A 27,930-nucleotide genomic window follows, 5' to 3' on the forward strand; every position below is an offset into this window, starting at 1 on the left:
CAGCTTGGTGAATGGCACCATCCAAAACTTTATAGGGTACCTGGAACTTGAGACCTCCCTGTTACTGAGTTTATTGCAGGGACCCTAGAGTCAGATCCTTGATTGTTATCTTCCTCTTGTTGCCAATCACCAGTGAGAAATAGACTCTCCATCCTGCTTGACTGCTACTCTGCCTGGTGAATGACTCTATAAAACAATGATTCCTTACCACTTTCATGCCAAGAGTGTACCTCAGGTCAGTTGCCCAATTCTTTGCTCAAATCCTTGATTGGGTTTTTAAATTCCTTTCTTTATATCAATACAAACAGAAAAACTAAAAATTCAGAACTCTAGAGGTTGGTTTTCATTCATGCCCTTATCTACCAAGTCCAGGCTGGCACTGTTCTTTCCTTAAATTTTCATGCTGGAAATTTTAGAACATGTTAAAATGTAAAGAGAATAGTATAATGATGACACAATGTTTTTGCAGTTTGGGTTCCCAGGGATATAGACTCTGAGTTGGAGATAGCAGGTGATTTATTAGGGAGTGCTTTAAGGAACAATATATGGGAAGGGCAGAAGTGGGCAGAGGGAAAAACTGAGCTGAGATGGAGTCCCAGCAGAGGCCCCTAGTAGTTACATGGTGAGCTCTCAACTTGGGATAAGTCTTGAGAATTAAATTATAGGGAAGGATGGGGTGTTTACACTCCTACACCAATCAGTCATTTTTATGTGGGCTGCCCACAGAAAAAGACATGACCTTTAGTAAGGTTGACTTCTTCAGTCTAGAAAATCCCCAACACTGACAACTGAGGACCATCTTCCTTGCAATCTTTCATTCCCGAGATACCTGGATATCTTATCACAGTCCTAACACTAGTTAATTAGATCTCTAAGTGCATGCATTTTGTTTATACTGTGCTAGATTATAGTCTAGGTGAAGAAATGTTGGATTAGTGGTGGGATGATATTTACAACAGTTTCTCAAGAAAGATTGTAGAAGGCTGCCAGGGTTATAAAAGAGCCACATATTAAGTACCATATTATGTGGGTGGAACCTGTAAGAACGAATCCAGTCCATTTCCTAGGAAACTCTTCTGTAATCCTCTTTTCATATGGGGATGAGTGGAGGGGAAAGTTCTTCCCTAGCCATCAAAGTTGGCTTATGTCACTCTGGGATCACTTTAAAAGAGAATGACAATAAGGATAGACCAATTACATAAACGAGCGAAAAATGAAGACCAAAATCCTTTGTGGGCTCTGGGACACTTGATAAATCAATCTCTTCAAAGAAATTAAGTGCAGCTTAATCCTGTAGAAAAGAACGGTCGGCACACGCAGGCGCAGTCGGCACCGCGCGCTGGGGGCAGAAGGAGGAGCGAAAGAGGCCGGAAGCGCGTCGCGGTCTCCGTGCGTCACGCCGGGGGCGGGGCGCCGGGGCCGCCTTTCCCCCGCGTCCCGCGGCTGGGCCGCTCGCGGCGGGTGGGCATGGGGACTCCTCCAGGCCTGCAGGCCGACTGCGAGGCGCTGCTCAGCCGCTTCCAGGAGACCGACAGCGTGCGCTTCGAGGACTTCTCCGAGCTCTGGAGGAGCATGAAGTTCGGGGCCATCTTCTGGTGGGTGTTTCTGGTCTGCTCTCCGCCTGTCTCCCGGCTCAGAGACGGCGTCGCAAGTGGCTGCCTTTCCCCCTCCATCACCGCACCCGGGTGGGACTGAGGAGAGCGACAGTCCGAGCGCTGCCTCCTCCTTCCCCGGGGCTTCACTGGCGTGCACGCCGCGCGCTTTCCCCGGCGGTGGTACCGGCTTCGGTTGCATCCTTTGGCCGCCTCTTCTCCAGTGTGTCCCTGCCTGATGGCCTCCGGGTCTGCTCTGCCGCGCCCTCACCTGGGTCGCCCTTCTGTGCCCTTCTCCGGCCTTGTTCTCCTAGAACTACACCCGGCACGACTGAGTTCATTTTTCATGCAACAACCAAAGTTATCTTTCCAAAGTGCACATTTGATCACGTCACTTTCCTGCTTACTCGCCTTTCAGTGGTATCCCCTGCCCTGGGGATAAAGCTCAAATAATGCTAGTGGCTCTCCAGCCCTTCCTGTGACTGGGCCCTTTAATCTGCAGCTTGGTCTCCCTGCACTCACTTTCTTGCTCCAGCATCTGCTGTATTTTTCCCTCAGGTTTCAGCTCACATTCTTCAGGGAAGGCTTATAATGTGTTCTTGCTGTTTCCCCCCTAGAGCACTTTATGCTTACTTTATCAACTTAACACATTTTATTATAAGTGTGTAGTTCAAAAGTCAGTACGGTGTAGTGGTTAAGAACAGATAGTGGCCTCCAACTACCTGAATTTGAAGCAGAATGTCTGACTTTGGACAAGTTACTTGCCTCAGTTTTCTTGTCTGTTAAAAAAAAGGACTGATAATGCCTTATAATTTAGTTTGGGAATTAAATGAGCTAGTATATGTTAAGTGCACTCTAAATGCTTAATAAATGTTTCTTATTATTGTACTTTTTAACTTTCCCTCTGCTAGGGGTAGTTTCTAGATGAATTTGGTACCCATATTAGCACAGTATGTATTCTATTGAAAAGGATAAATAATCAAGTGTATAGTCCTTGGTATTATGCTTAATAAAATGTAAAAGTTCTCATTTTCCTCCATGTAGATATAAAATAATTACCTATATAGTTTGTATATTGCAGGGATGAAGGATGGAAATTATTTGTACAGTTACTGAAAGGAGAGGAACTAATTTTGTAATTGGTTACTAAATGTAATGCATTTACAATTTAATGTATTTAGTGGATTGAACAACTTTGAAAGACAGGTATTATTATCCTTGTTTTATAGATAAGAAATTGAGGCTTAAGGGGGTTAGTAATTTCTCCAAGATCACATAACTTGTAAGTGGTAGAGCAGAAACCTAAGTTCTGCCTGTTACCAAAACCCAAGATCTTTCACTGTATCCCTCTTGGGAAAAGTGGCAGTTCAAGGAAATTTTGCTCAGATTACCCAGATATTTACCTAATGAAGAAAATTTAAAATTAGAAAAAAGTAGAGACCACTGAAGAGTGTGGATTTTCTTTAAAGATTGCATTTGCTGTCAGTATTATAGTAGGTATTTTGCATTCTTTCAGTATATTTTTATTTGAAAAGCCAAGGTTTTAGAGTATAAGGGGGTTTGCTTCCCAACCATGCTTCTTTTTTCACTTTGATAAACTTTACCTTGCAGGTTTGGGAGGACCCAGGGCTAGGGTGATGGTGGTGGGAGGGTTTCATTGTATTGTTCTCTTATTTTTTCACCTACGTATCTTGAGGACAAATGTGATGTAGGTAACTTGAGTCTTGGGGAAAATCTTGTTTATATTAAAATGCATGTCATTTTTGTATTTTATTTGGTTACCTTAATATGTTAAATCTTTTACATTCTTAACTAGTAATTATTTGTAAACCCTCTTGTTTCACTTTCCAATTCAGCAAGGAAACTTGAAGCTTTGGAAGGATGTTTCATATTTTCTTAACAAATGCCTCTGCTTAGTGTAAGTAGCTTGGCAGAAAATTAGGTCTTTGTGCTTCATGAAGGGATCAGGTGGAAATGTCCATCCAGTTTCTAGCAACTGCTATTTAAGCAAGTATATATATACCTTTTATAGTTTTTGTTCTAATTATTTACTTAGAGTCATAATATATTTTCTCTTTGTTTTCTAGTGGTAGAATGAGAAATTTAGAAAAGAACACATTTACAAAAGAAGCATTAGCTTTGGCTTGGCGATACTTTTTACCTCCATATACCTTTCAGATCAGAGTCGGTGCTTTATATCTGCTGTATGGATTATATAACACCCAACTGTGTCAACCAAAACAAAAGGTAATACTTGGTGACTTGTTTTACCCCAGCAGAAATATAGCAGGTACAAGTACTATATAGTAGGTACAAGTACCTACTATACAAAAAAATATTGTATAAGTACAATATTTTTGTGACAAACTGACAAATAGCAATTTGTTTTAAAAGTATACCTGTGCAAAAAGATTTACATTTAGTGACAACTTTTTTTACTTTTTGTTTGCAGATTAGAGTTGCCCTGAAGGACTGGGATGAAGTTTTAAAATTTCAGCAAGATTTGATAAATGCGCAACATTTTGATGCAGCTTATATTTTCAGGAAGTTACGAGTAGACAGAGCATTTCACTATACAGCAATGCCCAAATTGGTATGTTACTTCAACTGTTTGTTTTTTCAAAATGAGAAATTGTTTCAATGTGCATTAATTACCTCAATCTCCTCAAAGTGCAAAGAATATTCTATAGTTTGCAAATTCAGTCTCTATTTTTAGAGACTGTGGATGCTGCCTGCTAGGAAAGCTGTTAGGAGAGAAAATTAGATTCAGCATCCGATGCATTTGTTCATTCCTTTGTTCAAACATTTAGAGAGGTTACTGAAAGGGGACCAAGAGTTTTAATGTCAGTTGGTGGCAAGTTGAAACTTCCACTAATGAAATACAGTATTTCTTCAGTCTTGTGACAGTTGAGATACTAGGTTGATAGTACATAAGATTCTAGTTTTCGTTCTGCCATTAGGTGGCAAAGCATGTAACTTCTCTGAATCTTATCTGAATTTTCATGCAGGTGGTATGGCATCTTACAGGTTATTTCAGTTAAAAAATGAGTTGTATGATAAATATACACTCAGAGCTGCCTTTGTTTAGTGATAGACCATTTTTACTGCAGGTTTATATTTCAACACTTAAAAACTGTCCTTTAAAAGGCATCAATTTTAAAAGACTTTTATTATATAGCTGTCATATAGGATGAAGAAAAAAATTCAACGAACTGAAGTTACTGAAGAATTTAAAGATCCAAATGATCGTGTAATGAAACTTATTACTTCTGATGTATTAGAGGTAAATATGCTTTTATGCTTTTAAATTTAAAAGAAGTTTTATTGTTAGCTATATATTGAGGTTATACTGTCACTTGCTGGATACTGAAAATTTTTGTGATTTTAACCAACTACAGAATACTATTATTTTCTCTCAGGTATTATAAGAAATAATACATCCTAAATGTATTGAGATTTATGGAATAAATCTTTACACACAATGAGAAACAGAAAGATGTAGAAGGCTGCCCTTGAACTCAGGACTACTGAAACCACCATTTTATTTGAGTTTTAATTTTTTTAAGACAGCATTTATCAATTTAAGATTCTTTTTACAATGCTTATTTAAAAACCATTGAAAACAATGAGTCTGTTTTGATAAAGCTCTGCTTTGCTACAGGTTTGCTTTGAGAGCTTTTCGTTCAATACCGTTTTGACCTTATTTCTCCTGTTCTAGCATAGACTATGATCCATTCTCATTGATACTCTTTAAATTTAATACTTCTCTGCTTTTCTTTTACTGCCTGAAGATGCTTTTAAGTCTCCATCAGCAGACCTGAGTTTTGATTATCATACTAGCATTTATTAGTTCTAGGTCTGTGGTTAATAAAATGAGGGGACGTAGGTCTTGAATCAGCTGATTCATCTGACTGATAGATTGAAACATTTGATTTCTAATTCTACCTTTGCTACTTAAATATAACCTTCAGCAAATGGTTTCATTTCCGATTCAGTTTCTTCATTTATACATTTATGATAATGACCTATGTGGAATATTCAGTTGTTTTACATGTGTTATCTCACTCATCCTGGTACCCTGCAGAGGAGTTAATATAGCCCCCATTTTAAAAATGATGAAACTGAGGCTCAGAGAAGTTAAATTTGCATGAAGTAAGATGCACTAAGGTGCAGACACTGGATTTGGATGTCCAGGTTGGTAAAGCACTGTCTTTTATTCCTTAATCCTCTAATTTATATAGTGCTTGACATTGCTTAGAACTCTTGTACAAGCTCACTTAATACTTTTAAAGGAGGTTAGTTTAGCATTACTTCATTTTAAACAAATGTAGGATGTGATTCTCAGACTGAGTAGCTTATCAGAGGTCACAATCTTGCAAATGACAGAAGTGAAACTTAAAACCTGGTCTAGCTAGTGTTTTTTCCCCTGAATTTTGTTGCCTATGATAAGATAATGGCAGTATAGCACACAATAAACTAAAAAGTTAGGTGATCCCCATGTCTGGATACTCTTTCTCCTTTGAAGATCCAGCATGTGTGAGCATGAGCATGCACTATTACTTAGTCTTTTTTTTTTTTTTTAAAGATTTATTTATTTATTTATTTATACAAGTACTGGGGTACAGTCAGAGGCGCAGAGGGTGAGAATTCACCAGAGCCAGAGCAGAGAGCAGAACAGGCAGACTGACGAAATGCACTGCTGAGGGGAGCAGCGGGCAGCAGGAGAGGTCTGCGCGCCATGTGGGACCCTTGCTGGCGGCCGGGGATCGAACCGGCACTGCAGAGGCTGCTGACATCTTCACAGCCCAGTGCTCAATCGCTGCGCCACTGGGGAGGCCCTACTTAGTCTTTTTTGATTCCTTGGACAGATGTCAGTCAGTTCCATCGAAATCCACTAGAAATGAGTTGAATAGCCTAATTTAGGCCTGACTCAGGTGTTGCAGTGATGATCTGTAACAGATGTGTCCGTAGCTTTCTGCTGACCTTCACACTAAGCCCCAATGTTGGTTTTGTATAATTTCTTAAGTCTGCCTGCAATGTACTATCTTTTTCCTTACCCCATCGACCTGACCATTTGCCTGGAGGTTTCTGGGGGATGAAGGTCCTGGCGCCTAGGTGATACCTCAACTGATGTCATACATCACCCTCAATTTCATTTAATGCTGAATCTTTGATGAAGTTTATGAGGAATAGCAGATGAACTTTAGGACTTGTAAAAGGCAGCACATCTCTGTGGAGGATAAATGAGAGTCATTTTATAGGAATTTTCAGCTGAGCATCAGGAAATGTGTAAATATCCTTGATGTGATCATATGAAATGAAAATATGATCTTAGTTATTAGTCATGATATTTAATGATATACTACAGTTAAATTTTCTTACATTCTAGAATGCAATCCTCTGTTGATTAGTCTTTTTTTTTTTTAATAAAAGTTAATGGGGGATACATTTTATTTATTTTTTTCAAAGATTTATTTTTTTATTTATACAATAGCTGGGGTATAGGCCAGAGGTGCAGGAGGGTGAGAGGATTCACCAGAGACAGAGTGGGGAGCAGAACAAGCAGAAAGACCGAAAACGCTGCTGAGGGGAGCAGCAGGCGCTATAAGGAGAGGTCCGCATGTGGGAATCTCCCTGATTGGCTGGGAATCGAATCTGCAATGCAGAGACTGCTGACAGCTTCACAGTGCTGTGCTCAACCCGGGGAGGCCCTGTGTTGATTGGTCTTTACCCACTGTTTCTCTGTACCGTGTTTATTAGTTGATGTTTGTTGAATTGAACTCATTTCATACCTCTGGAAAGCTGTCTCTTCATTAATAATGTTACGATTGTGTTATTTTCAAGATACTGTAACATGTTATTCCTTATCAACTCAGTTACTTTGGAAGGTGATATTATTTTGTTTTGCTTTTACGTTTCTCCTCAAAACTTGAAATGAAGGATTCATCTTTTCACTTTTAGGAAATGCTGAATGTTCACGATCACTATCAGAACATGAAACATATAATTTCAGCTGATAAATCCAATCCAGACAAAGCCCTCAGTTTGATAAAGGATGATTTTTTTGACAATATCAAGAACATAGTTTTGGAGCATCAGCAATGGCACAAAGACAGAAAAGTATGTGATTTATATCTCACCTTTGATTTACATTATATGTGAATCCAGTTCTGACTTTGCTACTTAGTATATAATGTTGTTTAACTTTTCAAGTGGCTTTTACATAAAATTACATAACATGTAATTAAGCGATTATTAATAATTACATAATTATGTTCATTATATTTAATATATGTAATTGGGGGAATAAAAATCTTGGTGTACCACAGATTTATTAGAATCTTTATAACTTATTAGCATTTTCTAAGAGGTTGCACACTGGCAGTCTCAGGGCCAAGTCCTGCATGCAGACATGTTTTGTTTGACTCAGTGTTGATCATAATATTGTTTTAAAAAATTGGCTTAATTACCAGCATTTAAGTATTTGTGGACATCGCTAAAAAGTCTAGATATTCAGCTTCTTTTAAAATCAGAGGTCTGCTGCCACTAGTCTTGCTTTTGCTTCATGGCAACAGCAGCAGGGGAAGTGGTGACAGGGCATGTGCTTCTCTGTTCACCACATGCTCTACTTGACTGGTTCCCAGACTTACACGTTTCAGCAACACAGATCTTCAGTTTAATTTTCTGATTCAAATATTGATGTTACATTTGCCTGTATTCCACATTAGCCTTTTTTTACTCTGGAAACCTAAAGACTAGTCTTGCTAAATTTGTCAAATAATTTAGTAAATACTTCTATTTAAAAAAGTAAGATATAGGCATTTTTCTGATTACTTTTATGTCTGATAGTGTGTCTGTTTTTGAAAATGCTAGATAGATATTATCTTACATATTGTCTTTCTGAAAGATGTGTTGCTACTTTGTGGCTTTTCATTATATAAAGGCAGCTGCTTTAAAACTAAATTTTAGAAGCCTCCCTGGTGGCACAAGTGTTAAAATCTCAGTGCTTTCAAGCTATCTCTAGCCACTGCTACATGAGTTCGACCCCTGGACAGCTTACATGGTGCAACAGATCTCACCTGTCTTGCCCTTGCTCCCCTCAGCAGTATATTTCAGTAGATTCTCCTCTTCTGCTCCCTTTTTGGTGAATCCTGTCATACCCCCCCCCACACACACACACCTCTGGCCTACACCTTAGTTCTTGTTTACATAAATAAATTAAAAAAAAAAAACACTTAATTTTAGAAAAGAAATAAGGAAAATGAGAAGATGTTGATAATCTTGGAAAGAAGGAACTAATTTGCTTCCTCTACCCACATTTATTTTATTATGAGATAATACATATTAGGATGTTGGGGTGCTACAAGTGGGTCACACAAATGACCTGTGTATTCATAGGCAGAGTGCTGTCCTTTAATAAATAAAGGCTTTTTATTTTATTTGTTTATTTTTTAAAAATCTCCTTTTTATATTTTTAAAGATTTTTTATTTTTTAAAGATTTATTTATTTATTTATGCAAGCACTGGGTACAGTCAGAAGCACGGGAGGATGAGAGAATTTGCCAGAGCCAGAGCGGGGAGCAGAACAGGCAGACTGATGAAACACACAAGATTTATTTTTATACAAGAACTAGGGTACAGGCCAGAGGCGCGGGAGGGTGAGAAGATTCACCAGTGACAGAACGGGAAGCAGAACGGGCATACAGGCGGAAAGCACTGCTGAGGGGAGCAACGGGCAAGACAGGAGAGGTCTGCCGCTTTGCCACCGTGGAGGCCCAATAAAGGCTTTTTAATGAACATTGCTACTCAGGTTTCTGAAAACCTAAAGAAAAGGAGAATAAACTAATTTTCTTACTACTACATAATCTGCATGTTATTCATCATTAGGACTATTCTGAAACCTAGCTGTGATCTTAATAATGTCAGGTGGTGAACAGCACTAACTTCAAACAATCTTTCAGTGTTTCAGTAATTAAAAGTAAATGATTCTCATTGTTCTGTAGTTGTACTTCATTTGAGTTGTAATTGTGTGTGTGTATAGATAAATATAACTTTTTTTGCTCTTTCAGAATCCTTCCTTAAAATCAAAGGTTAAAGATGGAGAAGAAAAGAGGGACAAGAATTCCCAAAAATCAGAGGTCAGAAAAATTTGCTTTGTAATTGCTTGTGGAGTAATAGTTTGGTTAACTCCTTCATTTTATGTATGACTGATTTTATATGTTAAGCTTTGTGAGTCTTGGTCAGTATTATAAATATCTCAGAAAGTTTTGAAACATGCTTTACTGGCGGCCTTGTGAAAGACTGCATCAGCTATAGATTGGGTGTGAGGATGTTAACTGTGTTTAGCAGGGAAAGGAAAGGATGATGGAATGTGCCTTAGTCCTGACAGGGGCAGAGTAAGGCTTTTATAATTAGTTTTTCTTCTTGTTGACCTTTGTGGAGCCCAAGCTTCTATTTACTGCTTCTCCCATCTATCCATCTTTGTGGATGAGATAGTGTGTGTAGGCGCCTAAGGAGGGAATGGCCTGATCACCAAAGCTTTTTGTTCATATTCTTTAAATTCTGAGTGAAACAGCCAGTAACTATGGGGAAGGTATCCTGGCACCTGCTGGAGACATGTGTGTGTGTGTGTCTGTACTCAATACGGATCCAGTAAAGGTTAGTTTCTTTTATTCCATCTTTCTCAAATCTTATTTCTGATAACAGATACTTGGGAATTCATAATCTCACTTAATGTTTATGTGTTTTGACCCCCCACTCTTTCTATTTATTTTACTTCCAGAGATGTGAAAGGGCAGAATCATTAGCGAAAATAAAATCAAAGGCCTTTTCAGTTGTTGTTCAGGTAAGTTATTTCTTTAATAAGGTAATTTGGGATTGAACTCATTGCTTTCAAATTCAATTTGTGCTTTTCCTCAAAGTAATACATGTGCATAGTTAAGAAAGTCCAGTAACACCATGTAGGTTATATAAACACGCAGTCCCTTGCTCCACCCCTTCCCACCCCTGCATTCCTAATCTCCAGCGGCATCATCTTAACTTTTTTTTTCTCCTGGTATTTATCTGGACTTTTGATGCCCTATTCTTCATTTGTCTTCCAGCTTCTAGTAGTTCCAATTTTGAGAGGTTCTTGGTTTTTTTTTAACCCCTGGAGGTCTAAACTTTCACAATCAAGTAACTTGCTATACGTCTTTTTCAGCCATTGTCCTAGGCTCTCATGGTGAACTTACTTTCAACATGATAATCTTCATTCTGAGGGATATTTTGCATTATTTCTTTGGTAGTATTTTTTATCTTGCTTGAAACTTTCTTATTTTACTTTCCTGCTTTCAATCTCTACTTTCAGGGACATCTCTTTAACTTGGACTTTTGGACCGTTACATTGAATTTTAATTTCTGCTCACTTTTTTATTACTAATATTTTTTCCTTCTCTGAACCTCTTCTTACAAAAAAATGCATCTTCTTATTTTTTTTGCTGAATACAGTAACCTTCTCTCTTTTAAATTCACTGGTTATTTTTGTTTGTGTGTTTGATTTTGGATCCAGTAATTTCTACCTGAAAGCAATCCTTTATTTTGAGCAGGAAAGTGGCAAATAGTCTGGCTGCTAATGTTTTGGGAGCCTACAGAAAATCAGTCAAGAGGTGCACCATTTCTTATATGGGTTTCACTCACCTTTCCTATTTTCACTAGGAGGGCTTCCCTCCTCAGCTGTCACAATACAATTTCCTCAAACCTAACTTTTCTTGGTTTAGCCTCTCCAGAGAGCGAACCTCTTGTTTGCTACAGGGAAGGTCAGTAGTTTAGCTTTGAGGCTGGAACTCTGTTACTTCCCATGGGGGTTTCCAACATATCTACTCATTCTTTCAGTCCCAGCTCCTGATCCACTTGGATCAGCTTGCTTTGTGGTAATATTCAGTTAGTTTTCAGCTATCTTCATTGCATTAAGTTTGCTACTGTTCACTTTCCCACTTTCCATCTTCCAGAATTTTGTTTTGTTTACAGCTGTGTCGTTTCCTATTTTTTCTGTTTTGTCTTTCACTCCTTTATACACGTTAATGGGGTTTCAAGAGGGATCACTGGTGAGTTAACTTGCTTAATCCCAAATGTTTTCCTGAATATTTTACATTTTTCCTGTGGGAAATTATCGTTTTCTGGTAAAAGAAATAAAATATTGAAAGTGACTGTTGTTTAGTGTTATATCTGCTTGAGCACAAAGTATTATTGAATAAAAGCACTAAATGATTTTTAAACTATTTTTATCACTCATTGTATAATATATTAAGGCATTTTGAAATGCTCTTTAAAATTAATTAAGCAGTTAAGTTATGATTCTCTTAAGTTGTAAGTGTATGTCATTGCATGGAAACTTTTTAACAGTTGTTAATACCTGCACTGTACATGTCACATTAACTGAAAACTCCTGCGTTAGTCAGCACTCTGCTTAAACAAACAAGGGAATACATTGACTCTGTGACTTGAAAGTCCTTGGACTGTCCTTCCATTTCTCAATGTTAAGTTGCTTTCACTCTTTTCAAGTGCTATTCATGATAGCTATAGCTTGTGTTTTGCCAGCTTTTAGGGCCTTAGGAAAGGGAGAATTTTTCTTCCTAATAGGTCAACAGAATTCTATTATAGAGATCATATCTGCACTCTTGAACAAATCACAGTGGCCATGGGGATGTAAAGCTCATTGTGATCATATCTGGACCACATAGCCTGGAGCCAGGTGTAAGGAATTCCACTCAAAAAACATGTTGGTATCTGAGGAAAATAAAATATTATTAGAAGTAAAAGAGAAAACGTTATTAGGAAGTAAAAAACACCAATTGTGCTTTACACCTCAGTTTCACATGCAACTATGTCTATATTTTAATTCAACAACCACATTTTAATTCAGTTGAAGTAATGGTGAGGACAGATACAGAAAACTTTTCATGTTATAAAGATAAGAGAGGGTATATATAAGACATGTATTAAGCAAACCAATATGGAAAAGTATTCTAGGACAAATCTTTTTGTGTAAATCTTATCTTGATTGTCCTTTTTTTTTTTTAAAACGATCTGTCATTTGGATTCATTTTGTGGTTCATTGTGCTTGACTGGATTTCTAACTCTTAAGGCGTCCAAGTCAAGACGGCATCGTCAAGTCAAACTTGATTCCTCTGACTCTGATTCTGCTTCTGGTCAAGGACAAACTAAAGCAAGTAGGAAAAAAAGAAATAAAGAAACATTGAAATCAGCAGGAAGAAAGATGTCTTCCAGAGGTAACTTTTTTTTTTTTTTTTTAGAGATTTATTTATTTAGTTAGTTAGTTATACAAGCACCGGGTACAGTCAGAAGAGCAGGAGGGTGAGAGAATTCACCAGAGCCAGAGCGGGGAGCAGAGCAGGCAGAAGGACCGAAGTACACTGCTGAGGGGAGCAGCGGGCGGCAGGAGAGGTCTGCGCGCCATGTGGGACCCTCCTCCGGTGGCCGGGGAGCAGCCGGGGATCGAACCGGCGCTGCAGAGGCCGCGGGCAGCCTCGCAACCCAGCGCTCAACCGCTGCGCCACCGGGGAGGCACCAGAGGTAACTTTTAAAAGTCTTTCTGAGAAAAGATGAGTCTTACTTTCAACCTCCCATTACCATTTTGTCTTTGTTAAATAAGATTATATATTGTTTGATGGAGAACCTAGTGAGATTTAACATTAAAAATAAATTATCTTAAATTTTTGGGATTTATTGATGAAAGGACCCTAGGCATTGTAATAAATTCATCATTTTGTAGATGATGAGATTTAGGCCCATACAAATTACATAACTTGTCCAAAAGTGATATAGGTAAGTAGTTATTGAGTCAGACTAGAATTCTTCATAGCAAATTTTATTTTATTTTTAAAGATTTTATTTATACAAGAGCCGGGGTTTAGTCCAGATGCACGGGAGGGTGAGAAGATTCACCAGAGACAGAGTGGGGAACAGAACAGGCAGTCTGATGAAATACATTGCTGAGGGGAGAAGCGGGTGAGACAGGAGAGGTCTGCTTGCCATATGGGTTGCTCCGAGGCCGGCGGGGATTGAACCGGCACTGCAGAGGCTGTGGATAGCTTCACAGCACTGCGCTCAACCACCTGCACCACCACGGAGACCCCCATAGCAAATTTTATTAGTAATTTTTGTGTATGAGTCCAGATTGTATGTACAATAAAGTATAAGTAATACGTTCTATGAATTGCATTTCCCATTAGCTACACTAATGAAGTTGTACCTGCTTTTCTTTCTTTTTTTTTTTTTTTATTTTTAGAGGCATGTTTTATTTTTATTCATTTATTTGTTTGTTTGTTTGTTTATACATGCACTGGGTACAGTCAGAAGCGTGGGAGGGTGAGAGAATTCATCAGAGCCAGAGCAGGGAGCAGAGCAGGTAGAAGGACCGAAGTACACCGCTGAGGGGAGCAGCCGGCGGCAGGAGAGGTCTGCGCGCCATGTGGGACCCTCCTCAGGTGGCCGGGGAGCAGCCGGGGATCGAACCGGCGCCGAGGCTGCAGGCAGATTCACAACCCAGCGCTCAACCGCTGCGCCACCGGGGAGGCCCCTGCTTTTCTTTTGAAACAGTGTATCTGTCAAAAATATTTGGCATTTGGTTTTTAAAGAAATGACTTTTAAATGTATCATTAAAAAATTATATACATAATATTTATTCACTATTATAAAGTAGGAATGTGATGAGCAGGCTGGGGGTGGTGGTGGCGGGGGAATGAGCTTTGAAACAAGATTAAATATTATTGCCTGATAGGGCCTCCCTGGTGGTGCAAGGGGTTAAAAAGCAACCTATGACGCTATCCGCAGCCACTGCAGCACGAGTTTGAACTCCGGCCAGGGAGCTACCCACGTGGCACAGCATACCTCTCCTGTCTCGCCAGCTGCTCCCCTCAGCAGTATATTTCAGTCGATCTGCCTGTTCTGTTCCCCACTCTGTCTCTGGTGGATCCTCTCACCCCTACACCTCTGGCCTGTACCCCAGTTCTTGTATGCATAAATAAATAAATCTTTAACAAAAATATTAATGCCTGATATAAGACAGACACCTAGCTGCTGCAGTGGTATATGAAGATATATTACAGTCTTTTAACTTATTTTTTCCATATTGATATAGTAGAAGAAAAACTGAATTTAAATACCTTTAGTATTTTACAGTTATGATTATGTACCTTAACAGTTACTTGAAGCACACTGAGAATGTAGAGTAGAAGATACTAACTTTTTTAAGGATAGTCTGGAAATATTTCCAAAGAATTGCCTAATTCCTTTTACAAAGCTAACAGACAATGTGGAGAGAACTATTATGCCAGTCTCACTTAGAGGTGTTATAGAAAAAATTCTAAATTATATATGTATATAAAAGATCCCAGATATAGAATAGCTTGACTGTGTGCATTCATTCCTGGATGCGAGGATGGGGAAGCTAGGAATGTCTGAATATACTTTGCCATATAAACAGATTAAGGGGAAGCATGAATTCATTTTATTAGTTATCAAAGTAGACATTTGGTAAAATCCAGCATTCAATCTTGATTTTAAAAAAAATGTTCTGGATTAGGGGGGTCAACAAACTGTTACTATAAAGGACCAGATCATCTGTATTTTAGGCTTTATGAGCCTTGTGATTTCTTTTTTTTTTAAGATTTTTACTTACTTATTTTTGCGTAGAAGAACTGAGGTGTAGGCCAGAGGTGCGGCGGATGAAAGGATTCACCAAAGTCAGAGTGGGAAGCAGAACAGGCTGACTGAATTACACTGCTGAGGGGAGTAGTGGGTGAGACAGGAGAGGTGTGCTGCGCCATGTATGTTAGTTAGCTCCCTGGCCGGGATCAAACTCAGGCCATCGCAGTGAGAGTGCTGAGACTTAATCCTTAGGCCACCAGGGAGGCCCAGCCTTGTAGTTTCTGTGACAGCTACTCAGATCTGCCACTATAAGGTGAAGGCAGCCATAGAGAAAACATTCCAATAAAATAGTATTTACACAAACAGGTGGTGTGCCAGATGTGGTCAGGGACAATAGTTTGTTAGTCCCTGCTTCAGATAGGAGAAATAGATGGTTATATCTTTAATTTTATAAAGTATGTGAGGGTTATTAGACCAAAAACCACCTCATGTTTGATGGTAACATATACAAGTATCACAATCTTACTTGCCATTGCTCTTGAAAATGACTATCAGGTAATTAGCAGATTGAGGTATGTAATTTTTTTTTTTTAAAGATTATTTACTTACACAAGCACTGGGTACAGTCAGAAGCGCGGGAGGGTGAGAGAATTCACCAGAGCCAGAGCGGAGAACAGAACAAGCAGAGTGACGAAATACACTGCTGAGGGGAGCAGCGGGCATGGCAGGAGAGGTCTGCACGCCATGTGGGACCCTCGCCTGTGACTGGGGATCGAACCGGCACTGCACAGGCTGTGGGCAGCTTCGCAGCCCAGCTCAACCGCTGCACCACCTGGGGAGGCCCCATATTGAGGTATGATATAATTTCAAAAAGAAATGATACCCAGTCGTCATGATTTGCAAATAAACTGATTTTAAGCCTAGAAAATATCCTAAAGAGAATTTACTGAAAGGAATAAAACTTAGTAAGCTAAATGATGCCACTGTACACCTTATAAAAATTATTGATATTAAGGAACAATTAAGAATGATTTATGCCAATATATTAAATAGCTTAAGTAAAATATATTTCTTAAAAGACACACATTTCTAAAAGCATAAGAAGAAACAAAACCTGGATAGTGCTATGTTTACTAGATAAGTTAAATTCCCAGATGACTCTATTGGGAATTCTAGCAAATGTATAAGAACAGATTAATGACAGTCCCTTTCTTTCAAAAAATATAAGAGGGAACACTTTCCAGCTTATTAAAATTACAAGAAAAGAAAACTAAAAACCAATATCCTTCATGAACATAAGTGTAAAAATCCATACCAAATATTAGGAAATTGAATCCAAAAATATGTTTGAAGGATAATTATTATGAAAAAGTAGGGTTTATCCCAGGAATATTAGGTTGACTTGTTTGGAAAATAAATCAGTATGATTCACCATAATAGCAGAATAAAGGAGAAAAAATATGTATAATTATATCAAAATATGTAAACAAAATATTTTACAAAATCCAGCATCTATTCAGGACGAAAAATGAGTCAATTAGGATTAGAAAGGAACTTCCTCAACTGAGAAAGAACTTCTGTGGAAAACTACAACTAATATACTTAATGGTGAATGAATGCTTTCCCACTACTATTGGGGACAAAACAAGAATGCCTGCTCTCTTGGCACCTATTACACTAAATATTGGAGGTCTTAGTTGGTATAAAAGGAAATAATAGACAATTAGATTGGAAAGGAAGAAATAATGCTGTGTTTGTTTGCAAATGAAAATAGCTTTAGAGACATTTTTACACAGAAAATCTAAAAGAATCTATTTAGATTTTATCTACCACAATGAATAAATGAGTTCTAACAGATTATCACATGCAGGGTTAGTATTTCTCTATACTGACAATGAAAAATTAGAAATTGAAACTTTTTGAAGTACAGTAACATTAAACTCACAAATTATTTCAGCATGTAGGTAACTAAATATTGTCAGGATCTGTATGCTAAAACTATGAAACAGTGATGAAAGAAATCAAAGTTGATTTAAATGAATGAATTCTTGCATTGGAAGATCCAAAATTGTTAGGTTGTCATATAATCCCAAATTGTTTTATACTTTAAATGCAGTCCAAAAAAACCCTAAGAGGTTTATTGTGTTTTAAATTGACAAGTTATTCCTAAATAAATAGGGAAATGCAAAGAAAATAGAGTAGCCAAAATAGTTTTGAAAAATAATTATAAAGCTTCAGAAATCAAAACAGTGTAAAAGAGACTCTAAATTAGTTGAAAAGAGTAGAGTCTAAAAATAGGTGCATCCATGTAGTTGATTTTATTTTCCACAAAGATTCAAAGGCAATGTAGTGGAGAAAGGATAGCTTCAATAAATGTTGCTGATACTTATCCAAGAGTAATAAGAAGTTATAATCCACACAAATATGTATACAAAAGTTTATACTGGTTTTATTTAAAATATAATTAAGGAAAATTACTAATAGCATAAATACCTTCAGCTGGCATTAAAGGCATTAAATAAACAAACTGGTATAACTGTATAGTGGAATACTGCTCAACAATTTAGGAACTACTGATTCATGTAATAACATGGATGGGTCTCACATGAATTTGTGCTGAGTGAAAGAAGGCAGGCACAATAAGCTACATACTGTGTAATTACATTTATTCTGTATGAGTCCATTTGTAAGAGACATTATGGAAAAGGCAAATCTATAGAGACAGAAAACACATCATTAGTTACTAGGAACTGGCGGGTATTGGAAGGTGTTGACTGTTGGGGCCCAGGGGGAATTTTTGGCCTGATAGAACAATTCTATATTTTAATCCCATTTGTGTATTGGTCCAACCCTTTGATTTGCATGTTAAAATGCAGATTTTTTGTTACCAGTACTTAGTCTTATCAACAACCAAAACAAAACCAGAGAATTTGAGGAAAAGTCTGATTAGTTAGATTATATTTTAAAATCTTCTGTTATGTTAATTTTTTACTAAAATGTCAAAGATAGTTAGATTTTTTTATTGGCATTTTTCTTATTGATAATCAGCTTTACTTTATGCAAGTGTAGCAGAAAAGATAAGTTGATTAAACTGTCTTAACATCTAAAAAACAAGTGTTTTTTACTTTTTTCAGTGTGGTCTAGGAACAAGGGAGGAGCAAATGCAAGATAGGAAAGAAATGGAAGTTCCATTGTATCTTAAATACTTAACAATTATAGTTTACAAACTATCACGTCCTTCATTTGGGGTGTTTGATTACTTAATATAATTGCCTAAAGCATTTCATAAACTCTGAAATTAACATTGAAGGACCAGCTCTGTAGCATATCTGGAATTTGTTAATGAATTTACCTGGGTGTGTCACGGAGAATTTAACCCATGAGAGTATGCTAAAATATGATCTGATTTAGATCTTAGATCATAGCTCAGTTATTCCAATTAATCAACTTTGTGGCTTAGAAGATATTGTAAATACTCTAAAGCAGAGTTAATTTGTTACATTGTTACTTCATAGTTTCTTTAATCAAAAGTTCACTTCTTTAAAGTTGAAAGGTATTTTCAATTTCATAATTTTTTAAAAAAGGGGAACTTTATATTCTAGGCAGAGGAATCATTTGAGACTTCTGAGAAAGAAAATGACATTGTTGGTTTTCTTTGAAGAAATCAGTCTGGGAGTAGTATGGTAGGTAGGTGGGAACGAACTGGAGGAGGAACCCTAAGTGAAGGCTATTTAGCAGCAGTGAGTGTCTGGCCAGGGGTCTGTAGGAGTTAGTCAAACTGACCAACAGATATGAGGGCCAATCAGTGTCTGTCTACAAAGGCTGATGGGGAGGGATAAGACAAGGATTTTTAATGCCTAAGTAACTAAGAGAATACTAGTGCTTTTAACAGAAATAAGAATCACAAGATAAAGTCTTCATTTGGGGGAAGGATTTTGCCTCTCTTGGGTCAATTCCTATAATAGCTGTCCAGCACATAAATAGGTTCATACTATAATGATTGGATTTATCTAAGCTTGCATTAGTTAAACTTCAACTATACCTGTTCATCACTTCTGGAATATTACATGCAAGTGTCTGGAAGAACATCAGTGATGGTAAAAATGATATGATGGTGAAGACAACACGTAGTTTTTATGTAGCAATATCTGCCAAACATTTTCCATGTTGTCCAAGATCACTTAGCTGATATATAGAGCTGAAACTTGAATGATTATCTGAATTCTAGCCTGAATCTTTAGCTGCTATCCTATACTACCTCTCAGGGAAATATATGGGTCCGATACTCTAATAAGACATGCACTTAAGTCTGTTCTTTGTATTCCAGCTGCACATCTAATAGTCATTTGTTTTGAGATTGAGCAGTGGTCTGTTACTGATAAATGCATCCCACATGATTATATATGAGTCCAGTAAAACTATCTCCATGGTGCGCTTTAGGGAATTCATTGTGTGGATAACTGAGGTGAATGATTTAAATGTCAAATTATACTTTTTAAAAGTTTAATTTTTCGGGTCTCTGTCTTTCTAAAACATACATTCTGTATGTGTTTCTTGTTTTGTACAATGTGCATTTATCATTTTTTAAATTAAAAAAAAAAATACTGAGGGCATCCCTGGTGGTATGAGGGGTTATGATGCAACCTATGAAGCTATCCACAGCCACTGCAGCACAAATTTGATCCTGGCCAGGGAGCTACCCACATGCGCAGCAGACCTCTCCTGACTCGCCCGCTGCTTCCCTTAGCAGTGTATTTCAGTCAACCTGCCTGTTCTGTTCCTCACTCTGGGGAATCCTCTCACCCCCTACGCCTCTGGCCTGTACCCAGTTCCTGTATACATAAAGAAGTAAATCTTAAGAAAAAAAATTAAAAAAAAAATACTGAAATGTAATTTATGCTCTCCCATTTTCTGGAACAGTGTATCCTGAACATAACTTAATTTTCTCCTATGACTCAGGGTTATCATCATGAGCTTATTATTTGACTGAGTTTTATAATTTAATGAACCCATCAAGAAATACTGTAAGGATATATGTCGATTTATCTTTATAACTTGTTTTTGTGCTGCAGTACTTTGTTAGTTCATAAGTCTTTTTTAAAAATAGTTTTTCTGTCGCTTTGTTTGTAGTAGGTATCTTCTTTTTGTTCTCAGTGTACAGACTTGTAGCAATATTTCTTGCCCTTTTTCTGCTTACTAACTAATGGTATAGAAAATGAGCTGGCCATTCATTTCAGTTTTATGTAAAATAAATATAATTGGGTTGGGTTCTGGATAAAGGTCTGAGAAGCATAGCCTGTGACTGAAATTCATGAGCTTTCTTTAGTATGTAGACTTAGAGGTTAACAGCCGGAAGTTTTTGTGTACTCAATTTTAAGTGTTCTGACTATGTGGCTTTGCATTTGTTTTTTAAGACCTTTTAAAGAATATTGCTTTGTTTTTAAAAATTTATTTAATGTAGAAACAGATCTCTAAATCGTAATTAACCATCATGTGACTTCATGAAGGGTCGTTTCTCAACTGTCAGTTTTTAACTCTGAAATCCTATCCTTGAGGTCCTCCCTGGTGGCCTAGAGGTTAAGTTAGCTCTATCACCTCTACAACCTGAATTCAATCCCTGGCCTGGGAGGAAATTCATATGTTACAGTAGACCTCTCCTGTGTCACCCTCTGCTCTGCTTAGTGATGTATTTCAGTAAATCTGTTTGTTCTGCTCCCCACTCTGTCTCTGGTGAATCCGCTCACCTCCCCCACACCTCTCGCCTACACCCCAGTTCTTCTACACCAAAAAAAAAAAAGAGAGAAAGAAATCCTGCCCTTGATATTATTGGATAGATCTTGTTAGGTTATAAATATGGCTTTAAAAAATCATAAATAATTGATATGGATGAGCAATATTAGTGATTTTGTATAGATTGTAGTGATTATAATTTTGTGAACTGAAAAATTTTAGAAATTTGAAGTCTAAAAATGTGATTAGATACGGAAAGATGTTCTAAAGGAATATCTGTCATCTTGAAAATAATATAAAAAATTGTAATAGTTGGGACTTGCAGTAAAGATAAAATTCTGTTTTAATGTGAAATTGGTGTTTTATTATGTTTGAACTGTTTAAAATGGAAGATGATTGCTACAGTTTATGCAATTCCTTTTTTTTAAAGATTTATTTATTTATGCATACAAGAGCTGGGGTATAGGCCAGAGGTGTGGGGGGTGAGAGAATTCACCAGAGACAGAGCGGGGAACAGAACAGGCAGATTGCCCGAAGTACACTGCTGAGGGGAGCAACGGGTGAGCCAGGAGAGGTCTGCTGAGCCATGTGGGTTGTTCCCTGGCCGGCTGGGCATCGAACTCGTGCTGCAGAGGCTGAGGACAGCTTTATAGGTTGCATCTTAACCCCTTGTGCCACCAGGGAGGCCCTCAACTCCTTATAGCAAGCCATCATGCCTTAAAATTTGCACACCCATTAAGATCCTAGCACACATTCGTTGAGAGCAGAAAGCTTAAACTCATTTTTATTTAGTGTCTTTCTTCCTATACTGACAGGTGCTTGTTAACTTAAGTACTCTGTGATAAATATTGTGTTTTAAAATAGTTGAATCCACTTTTAATTATTTAATAAATTTCTATTGAGGCTCTACAAAAGTGCCAGGCACTTTTGTAAGAGCTGGGGATGCACCAGTTTAAACAAATCAAAATCTGCTATTCTGAAGCCTACATTCTAGTAGAGGGAAATTAACTATAAAGAAACAAATTAATATATAACATATTAGTGGTAACAGTGTTGTGGAGAAGATAAGGCAGCATTAGCAATACAGGGGGTTGAGATACGGAAGGTATGTGTTCAGTGAGAACAGACACATTCAATTCTTCAACAACAGAAGGTTGATGTAGAAGCCTCCAATGTTTTGGAAATTGACAAGTAAATGACTAGAGAAGTAATAAACCTTGTGGAAATTATGTGATGGTAAAAGAGAATGTATCTGCATTTAAAAACAAGGGTATTAAATTTTAAATTACGTTTGACTATTTAATGTAATAAAGTTGAAGTGACACATGATTATTGCCTGTTGACTTAACCTGTACTATGTGTGGTAAAGACTGACAGCGATGTCTGTGTGGCTAATTTTGTTTCTTCCCTTTTCCTCTGTTTTATTTACTTTAGATCAAGAGACTATTTTCAAAGTAAATACATATTAAAAAATATGTATTTTAAAATGTATATTTCTCTTTACCATTTTAATTTTGGCTTTCATTTTAAATATTTTTGTGTTTTTTATGTTGTTATAATGATGACATTATTTGCACAAATTTTTCTCAAGGGTTACTATAGTGTATATTTTCATGTAAAATGATTTTTCATTTATTTCCAGATGACATACAGAATGTCCCTAAAGAAGATAAGTCTTTAAGTCTGAGTATGCCTGTAATTACAGAGGAGGAAGAGGAGAATGAAAGTTTTAGTGAACCAGGTACAGATAAAATTTTATCAAACTGCTCAAGGAAAAGTTATGTTGTATAGCACTAAAAGCATGATGGTTGACTATGTTTTATTTTTAGCATATTGGCAGAATTTTAGTATTAATCATGCTGTCAATCCTAGCACTTTAATGTAAATGATAATACAATAAATGGATGCATCGGGAAGGCAAGGGATGGTAGAGGTGAGAGGTAAAAGATAGGGAAAATATTAGTGTCTCTAATCATGAGGATGCCTAGAAAGTATTTCTAATAAAGGACAAGGTTCACAAAATACAAATTTCTGCATATAATTTCAAAAAGATTTTAACGTTAAAATTATCTTAAATTCAAGTAAAATGTAAAATTTTCATCTATGAAAACAACTAAAACAGCTTACTTCTAAGTAGTAGTAAATTGCACATGAATTAAAGGAAATAGACATTTCATTGTTGTGATTTTCATAATTTGTAACAATAACTACAAATTAAATAACTATTATCTTTAGTAATAATTATAATAGTAGAGAAAATAAATTACATTTATAGCAGGCTAGACTTGATAATTGGGAACCCATAAATGATAGTGAATGTAGTATATCTTAAGAATACTGCCTAGTGATTTCTTTTTCATTTTGGTTCTATATTCATTTAGTAAGTTTATTGAGGGCTTGCAGGGTTTCAAACGTTTAGATAGGGATAGGGATATAAAGATATATGCTACAGGAATATAAGAACCATTTTAATTTTGATCACAGATCTGAGCATGGTGACTGGCCCATAGTGGACCCAAGTAGATATTTGTTGAATGCATCACACTAGTCTGTGCCAAAGAGAAAACCAACTCAGTACATGATGGTGAAGAGAAATAGGGTGTTATAGAAGCATAGTAAAGCCAAAAGCCAGATGATTAGTAAAGGAGAATATTTATTGTTCCTTCAGAAATCGGAGCGCTTGTTTGCGTATGTCAGCATTTAACAGCCCTTTTCAGTTTTGTGTTGAGTTCTAGACTAGAATTTTTGGTTTTGGTTGGTGACTTTTATTATGAGTAAACAACTAAAACACTAATATCCACCTTTATGGCTACCTGGAAGATAACATTCCAAAATCTGTCAGCTGGTAAATTTAAAGATTTAGTTTTTGTTAAGTCATAATTACGTATGTATATAATTTAATATTTCAAACAATTTTTATAATGCTCATTATAAGAAGCTGAATTCTTCTGTGACTCCCATTTCTTACTCCTTAGGGACAACTGCTTTTAACTCTTTACTAATTATTTAAGTGTTTACCTCCACATCTCTGACAGTAGTATTACTACTACTCCATATTTCAGTCTGTGGATTATCTGTTGACTTCCCACTTAGAAAGGCAAGGATTCAGTTCTTTTTAATATACCCTTAGCTTCCTATCCCAAACAGTTATATACTTCTCATCTCCTGCCTTCCAGATATAATCATTATTTTAGTTAGACCAGTAATCAGCATTTACAGCATAAAACATTGATAGCAGAACCATTTAATATACTATCTGTATACATTTATTGTTTTCCTTAATAGCTAATACCTTTTTTTTTTTGCCTTACAATTTTTTTCCATGTACTTATCACTAACTTATCCCCAAACTATTCCTCAGTTATATAAATCTCTTGGCTCTTCAGACACATTAGGTATTTTATTAGTTTTAAGGAGTTTCTCCCAGGCCCCTGCCCTGCACTACCTGGATGGTGTGTTCTCTGAGCCTATCGCTCACTGTGCTGGCTACGCTCCCTTTTCTTATCAGTTTTTTCTTGTCTTTTCTTGTCCCTTTCCCTGTCATTCTTTTTTTTTGTTTTTCATTGATGGGGAGTTTATCTTTACATCTTCCACAATTTTCATGTCTTTGTATCTTCCATTATTTATTTTTAATATTAACTTTTAGGTTCACTTTTAGATAGACAGGCATTTACATTTGTGTGTTGGCTATGGCATCTGCTGTGGTAGGCAAAGAGAGGTGTGGTACCAGTGCTGTGCTATGTTTTCAGGCTTAATTGAAAGGAACTAGAAATCTCAGTCACTTTACCTCTCTTGGCACTGACCTCCATGCCTAAAGATTTGGCACACTGGGTCCATGCTAGTTATGGGGAGGGTGTGCACACATGAAACAACTTCATAAAAGCTTATTAAGCAGGATTTAGATGACTGGGCTCTCCATGAGCAAATTCTCAAGTGCAATATCATTTTGAAGAAAAAAAAATTATGTATATATCTGCTTTAAGATTTCTTGTTGTATCTTTGCTATGAAGACATTCTTACTATGTATACAAATTAAACATCTATATAGTTGAAAGACATATTATCATTTTTTTTAAGACCTAACAGATATCTTAATTTTATGTCTTTAGAGTTTACTGCACCCAAGAGGAAAAGAAAGCACAGAATGAAGAGCCGGGTATAGAGTTCTTAACTTTGAACTTTTTCTGACAGAAGAAAAGATTTATATTTTGTGTATTGTACAGGAAGATTGCCAGTATTAAAAATAATTCTTCTGGGAAAGTAGGCTATTTCTTTGAAATGGCAATATTTATATGGTTCTAGAATAAAAGTACAAAAACTTAGAATAAGGGTTTACTCCAGAATTTAATTTCAGCATTTTCTTTTATGACATTTGCACAAATAGAGATAAATTTGGATTTAGAATATAATAGAAATAATCCTGTAATTTTCAGATTATTACTATCTCCCACAACTTTTTCTGTTATTATACTGATTACTATAGTTCTGGTCATATTAACTATTGTATTTAAAATCTTTTTTTCTTGAAATACTAATGTTTATTACATGTCAATGGCTCTTTTATATCTATAGCCTGATAATGGATTCATTTATATTTTATTTTTTATCATTTTTAGCGATATTATTTTAACTATTTTATATGACTCTAAGTGCAATAAAATTTTTGCCTTATTTGCTTTGTTTTTTCAATATATGAATCTTATATGGTGAGTAACTTATATGATCAGTAACTTAGGTAGTTTGTGTTCTACTTCTGTAATCAATTAAATAATCTTTAGTACTTGTTTTAAAGTTCCCTTTGGCCTAACCTTTTTGTATATGTATATTTACATGTATATATACATGAATATGTACATCCCTAAATATACATGTAATACATTCTGTAAGTACAACATTTAAATATTGTTTCTAATAAAACCTTAAGAGTAGTAATGTAAATTCTAGAATGGTATAGAATTGGTACCCACAGAAAAAAAATGCTGAGCCTTTGTGAATGTTTTTCTCCATTAATTTCTCATTTGAGACATTTAAATGGAAATTACGTGAGCCATGTTGTTGAATTGCTCTCAGTAGCAGACCATCTACATTTCATCTGGTTGGCTTATCCTGTCTTAACAGTTGATTACACTTTATGTTGTTTTCCAGCATTGTATATTTAGGAATTCTGTAAATATCTTGTGTATGAAAATGGTGTGATATCTATAATGTTGTAAAATCAAAATGCTTATGGTATCCACATAAAACTTTCCTTTATTTGAATCTATGCTACCACATAGCTACTAGACAATATTGTTTCCCTTGATTGACATGCAGATGTTTCTGGTAATAGGTGGGGCATTTTTGGAAAGTAGACATTTTGAGCAGAGCTTCTGGGATTTGAATATTCTAGGGTTGGTGCACTTGGGGGTATGGATACATCGTTGGCTACTACTTGTATGCCAGATTATTTGCTAGAATTTGTCTGATCATGAAAATTCACTATTTTTTTTCCCCAATAGTTCTTACAAAATACTAGGTATTATTTCACTTGTACAATGGGGAAACTACTTCAGAATGGTAAGTGCCTTGCCCATATTCACAAAATCAATAAGTGATGCATCTGGAATAAAAAGACAGAGAGCTCTGCCCCATAATCTCAGGGTTAGTTTACATAAGTCAATAGAAATGGAAATTCAAAGAGACTTGACTGCCTGTAGTAAAACCCCACTTCAAAGTGACTTAAACAATTGGTAAAGTTTATTTTAAGACTTTCAGTTGCGTATCAGTGTCAGGTGGCTCTGGTTGTGTAGTATATCATTTTCCTCACGGATTCATGTACACAGGTTTGAGTCTTTAGGGAAAGCTTAATAGCTGTATAGGAAACTCTTCACCAGTCAGTTCCCAAGGATCAAGGCCAACCTTGCAAGTAAGCAATCTCAAGACTTCTATGTTACCTTTTCCCTGTATAGGTTTATTTCATTTTCACTATTTCAATGTTTTGGTGACCTTTATGTGTATATTTTTACTCATTTATTGTTTGCTTGTCAAACTGTGTATATATAAAATTTTGTTACTTGCTGCCAAACCGAACTCCAAAAGATGGCCAATTTACATTCCCACTGATAATAATCCCTACATGTCTATTGCACTGAATATCAATTTTGTAATTGTTGCTAATCGAATATAGCCTGAATCTTAACAGAAAAATGTAGAGAGTTAAAATTAATAAAATTGTACTAAGCAGCTGTGAGCTGTCACATGGTTACATCTGACAGAGCACTTTAGCTGATGGCACCTTTTTCATGAATATATTTTGAACATATGCTATGAATTAGTTCTTAGGTTGCTTTACATGTGAAATTGAAGTATACTGGACAGAATTTAATAGAAAATAATCATGTTTAATAACAGATTTTCAGAATTAAAATGAGTTCAAATACTAGTTTTTTGTTAAGCTGTTTGTATTGTCAAATTGATAATTGATCATAATAAAATAACTAGCAACACGTATATGCATGATTTTAATGTTAAATACTTTAAGTAATGTTTTGTAGAGTATAGGGGTTGTCAGTGTGCATAAGCATAAAATATCTATTTTAAAATGCTACTTTGGAGCAAAGACTATGCATTGGAGCAAAGAAAGTTTGTTCAATAAATGGTGCTGGGAAAACTGGGTCGCTACATGCAAAAGAATGAAGCTTGACCACCACCTCACACCATACACAAAAATCAACTCAAAATGGATTAAAGAACTAGACATAAGACCTGAAACCATAAAATATATAGAAGGAAATATAGGCGAAACACTACGTGATTTGCACATCAAAGACATCTTTACAGACACATCACCCAAAGCAGTGATAGTGAAGGCAAAGATAAACAGCTGGGACTATATCAAATTAAAGAGCTTTTGCACAGCAAAAGAGACAATAACAAAAACAAAGAGAAACCCCACCAACTGGGAGAACATTTTTGCACCCAA

At 36.4% G+C, this 27,930-nt stretch overlaps 1 protein-coding gene across 1 annotated transcript; it reads left to right on the top strand.

Annotated features, from left to right (window-relative positions):
- The first annotated feature begins 1,429 nt into the window (after positions 1–1,429).
- On the top strand, positions 1,430–27,793 carry SNAPC1 (small nuclear RNA activating complex polypeptide 1). Its single transcript, XM_037503473.2, has 10 exons — positions 1,430–1,595; positions 3,680–3,839; positions 4,045–4,185; positions 4,771–4,875; positions 7,554–7,712; positions 9,662–9,730; positions 10,375–10,437; positions 12,715–12,859; positions 22,612–22,710; positions 25,079–27,793. The coding sequence occupies exons 1-10, from the start codon at positions 1,468–1,470 to the stop codon at positions 25,129–25,131; spliced, it is 1,122 nt and encodes a 373-aa protein (XP_037359370.1). The 5' UTR covers positions 1,430–1,467; the 3' UTR covers positions 25,132–27,793.
- Positions 27,794–27,930: the final 137 nt, after the last annotated feature.

The sequence above is a fragment of the Talpa occidentalis genome, unplaced genomic scaffold (genome assembly GCF_014898055.3).
Source record: "Talpa occidentalis isolate TD23 unplaced genomic scaffold, MPIMG_talOcc4v2.1 talOcc4.11, whole genome shotgun sequence".
NCBI lineage: Eukaryota > Metazoa > Chordata > Mammalia > Eulipotyphla > Talpidae > Talpa > Talpa occidentalis.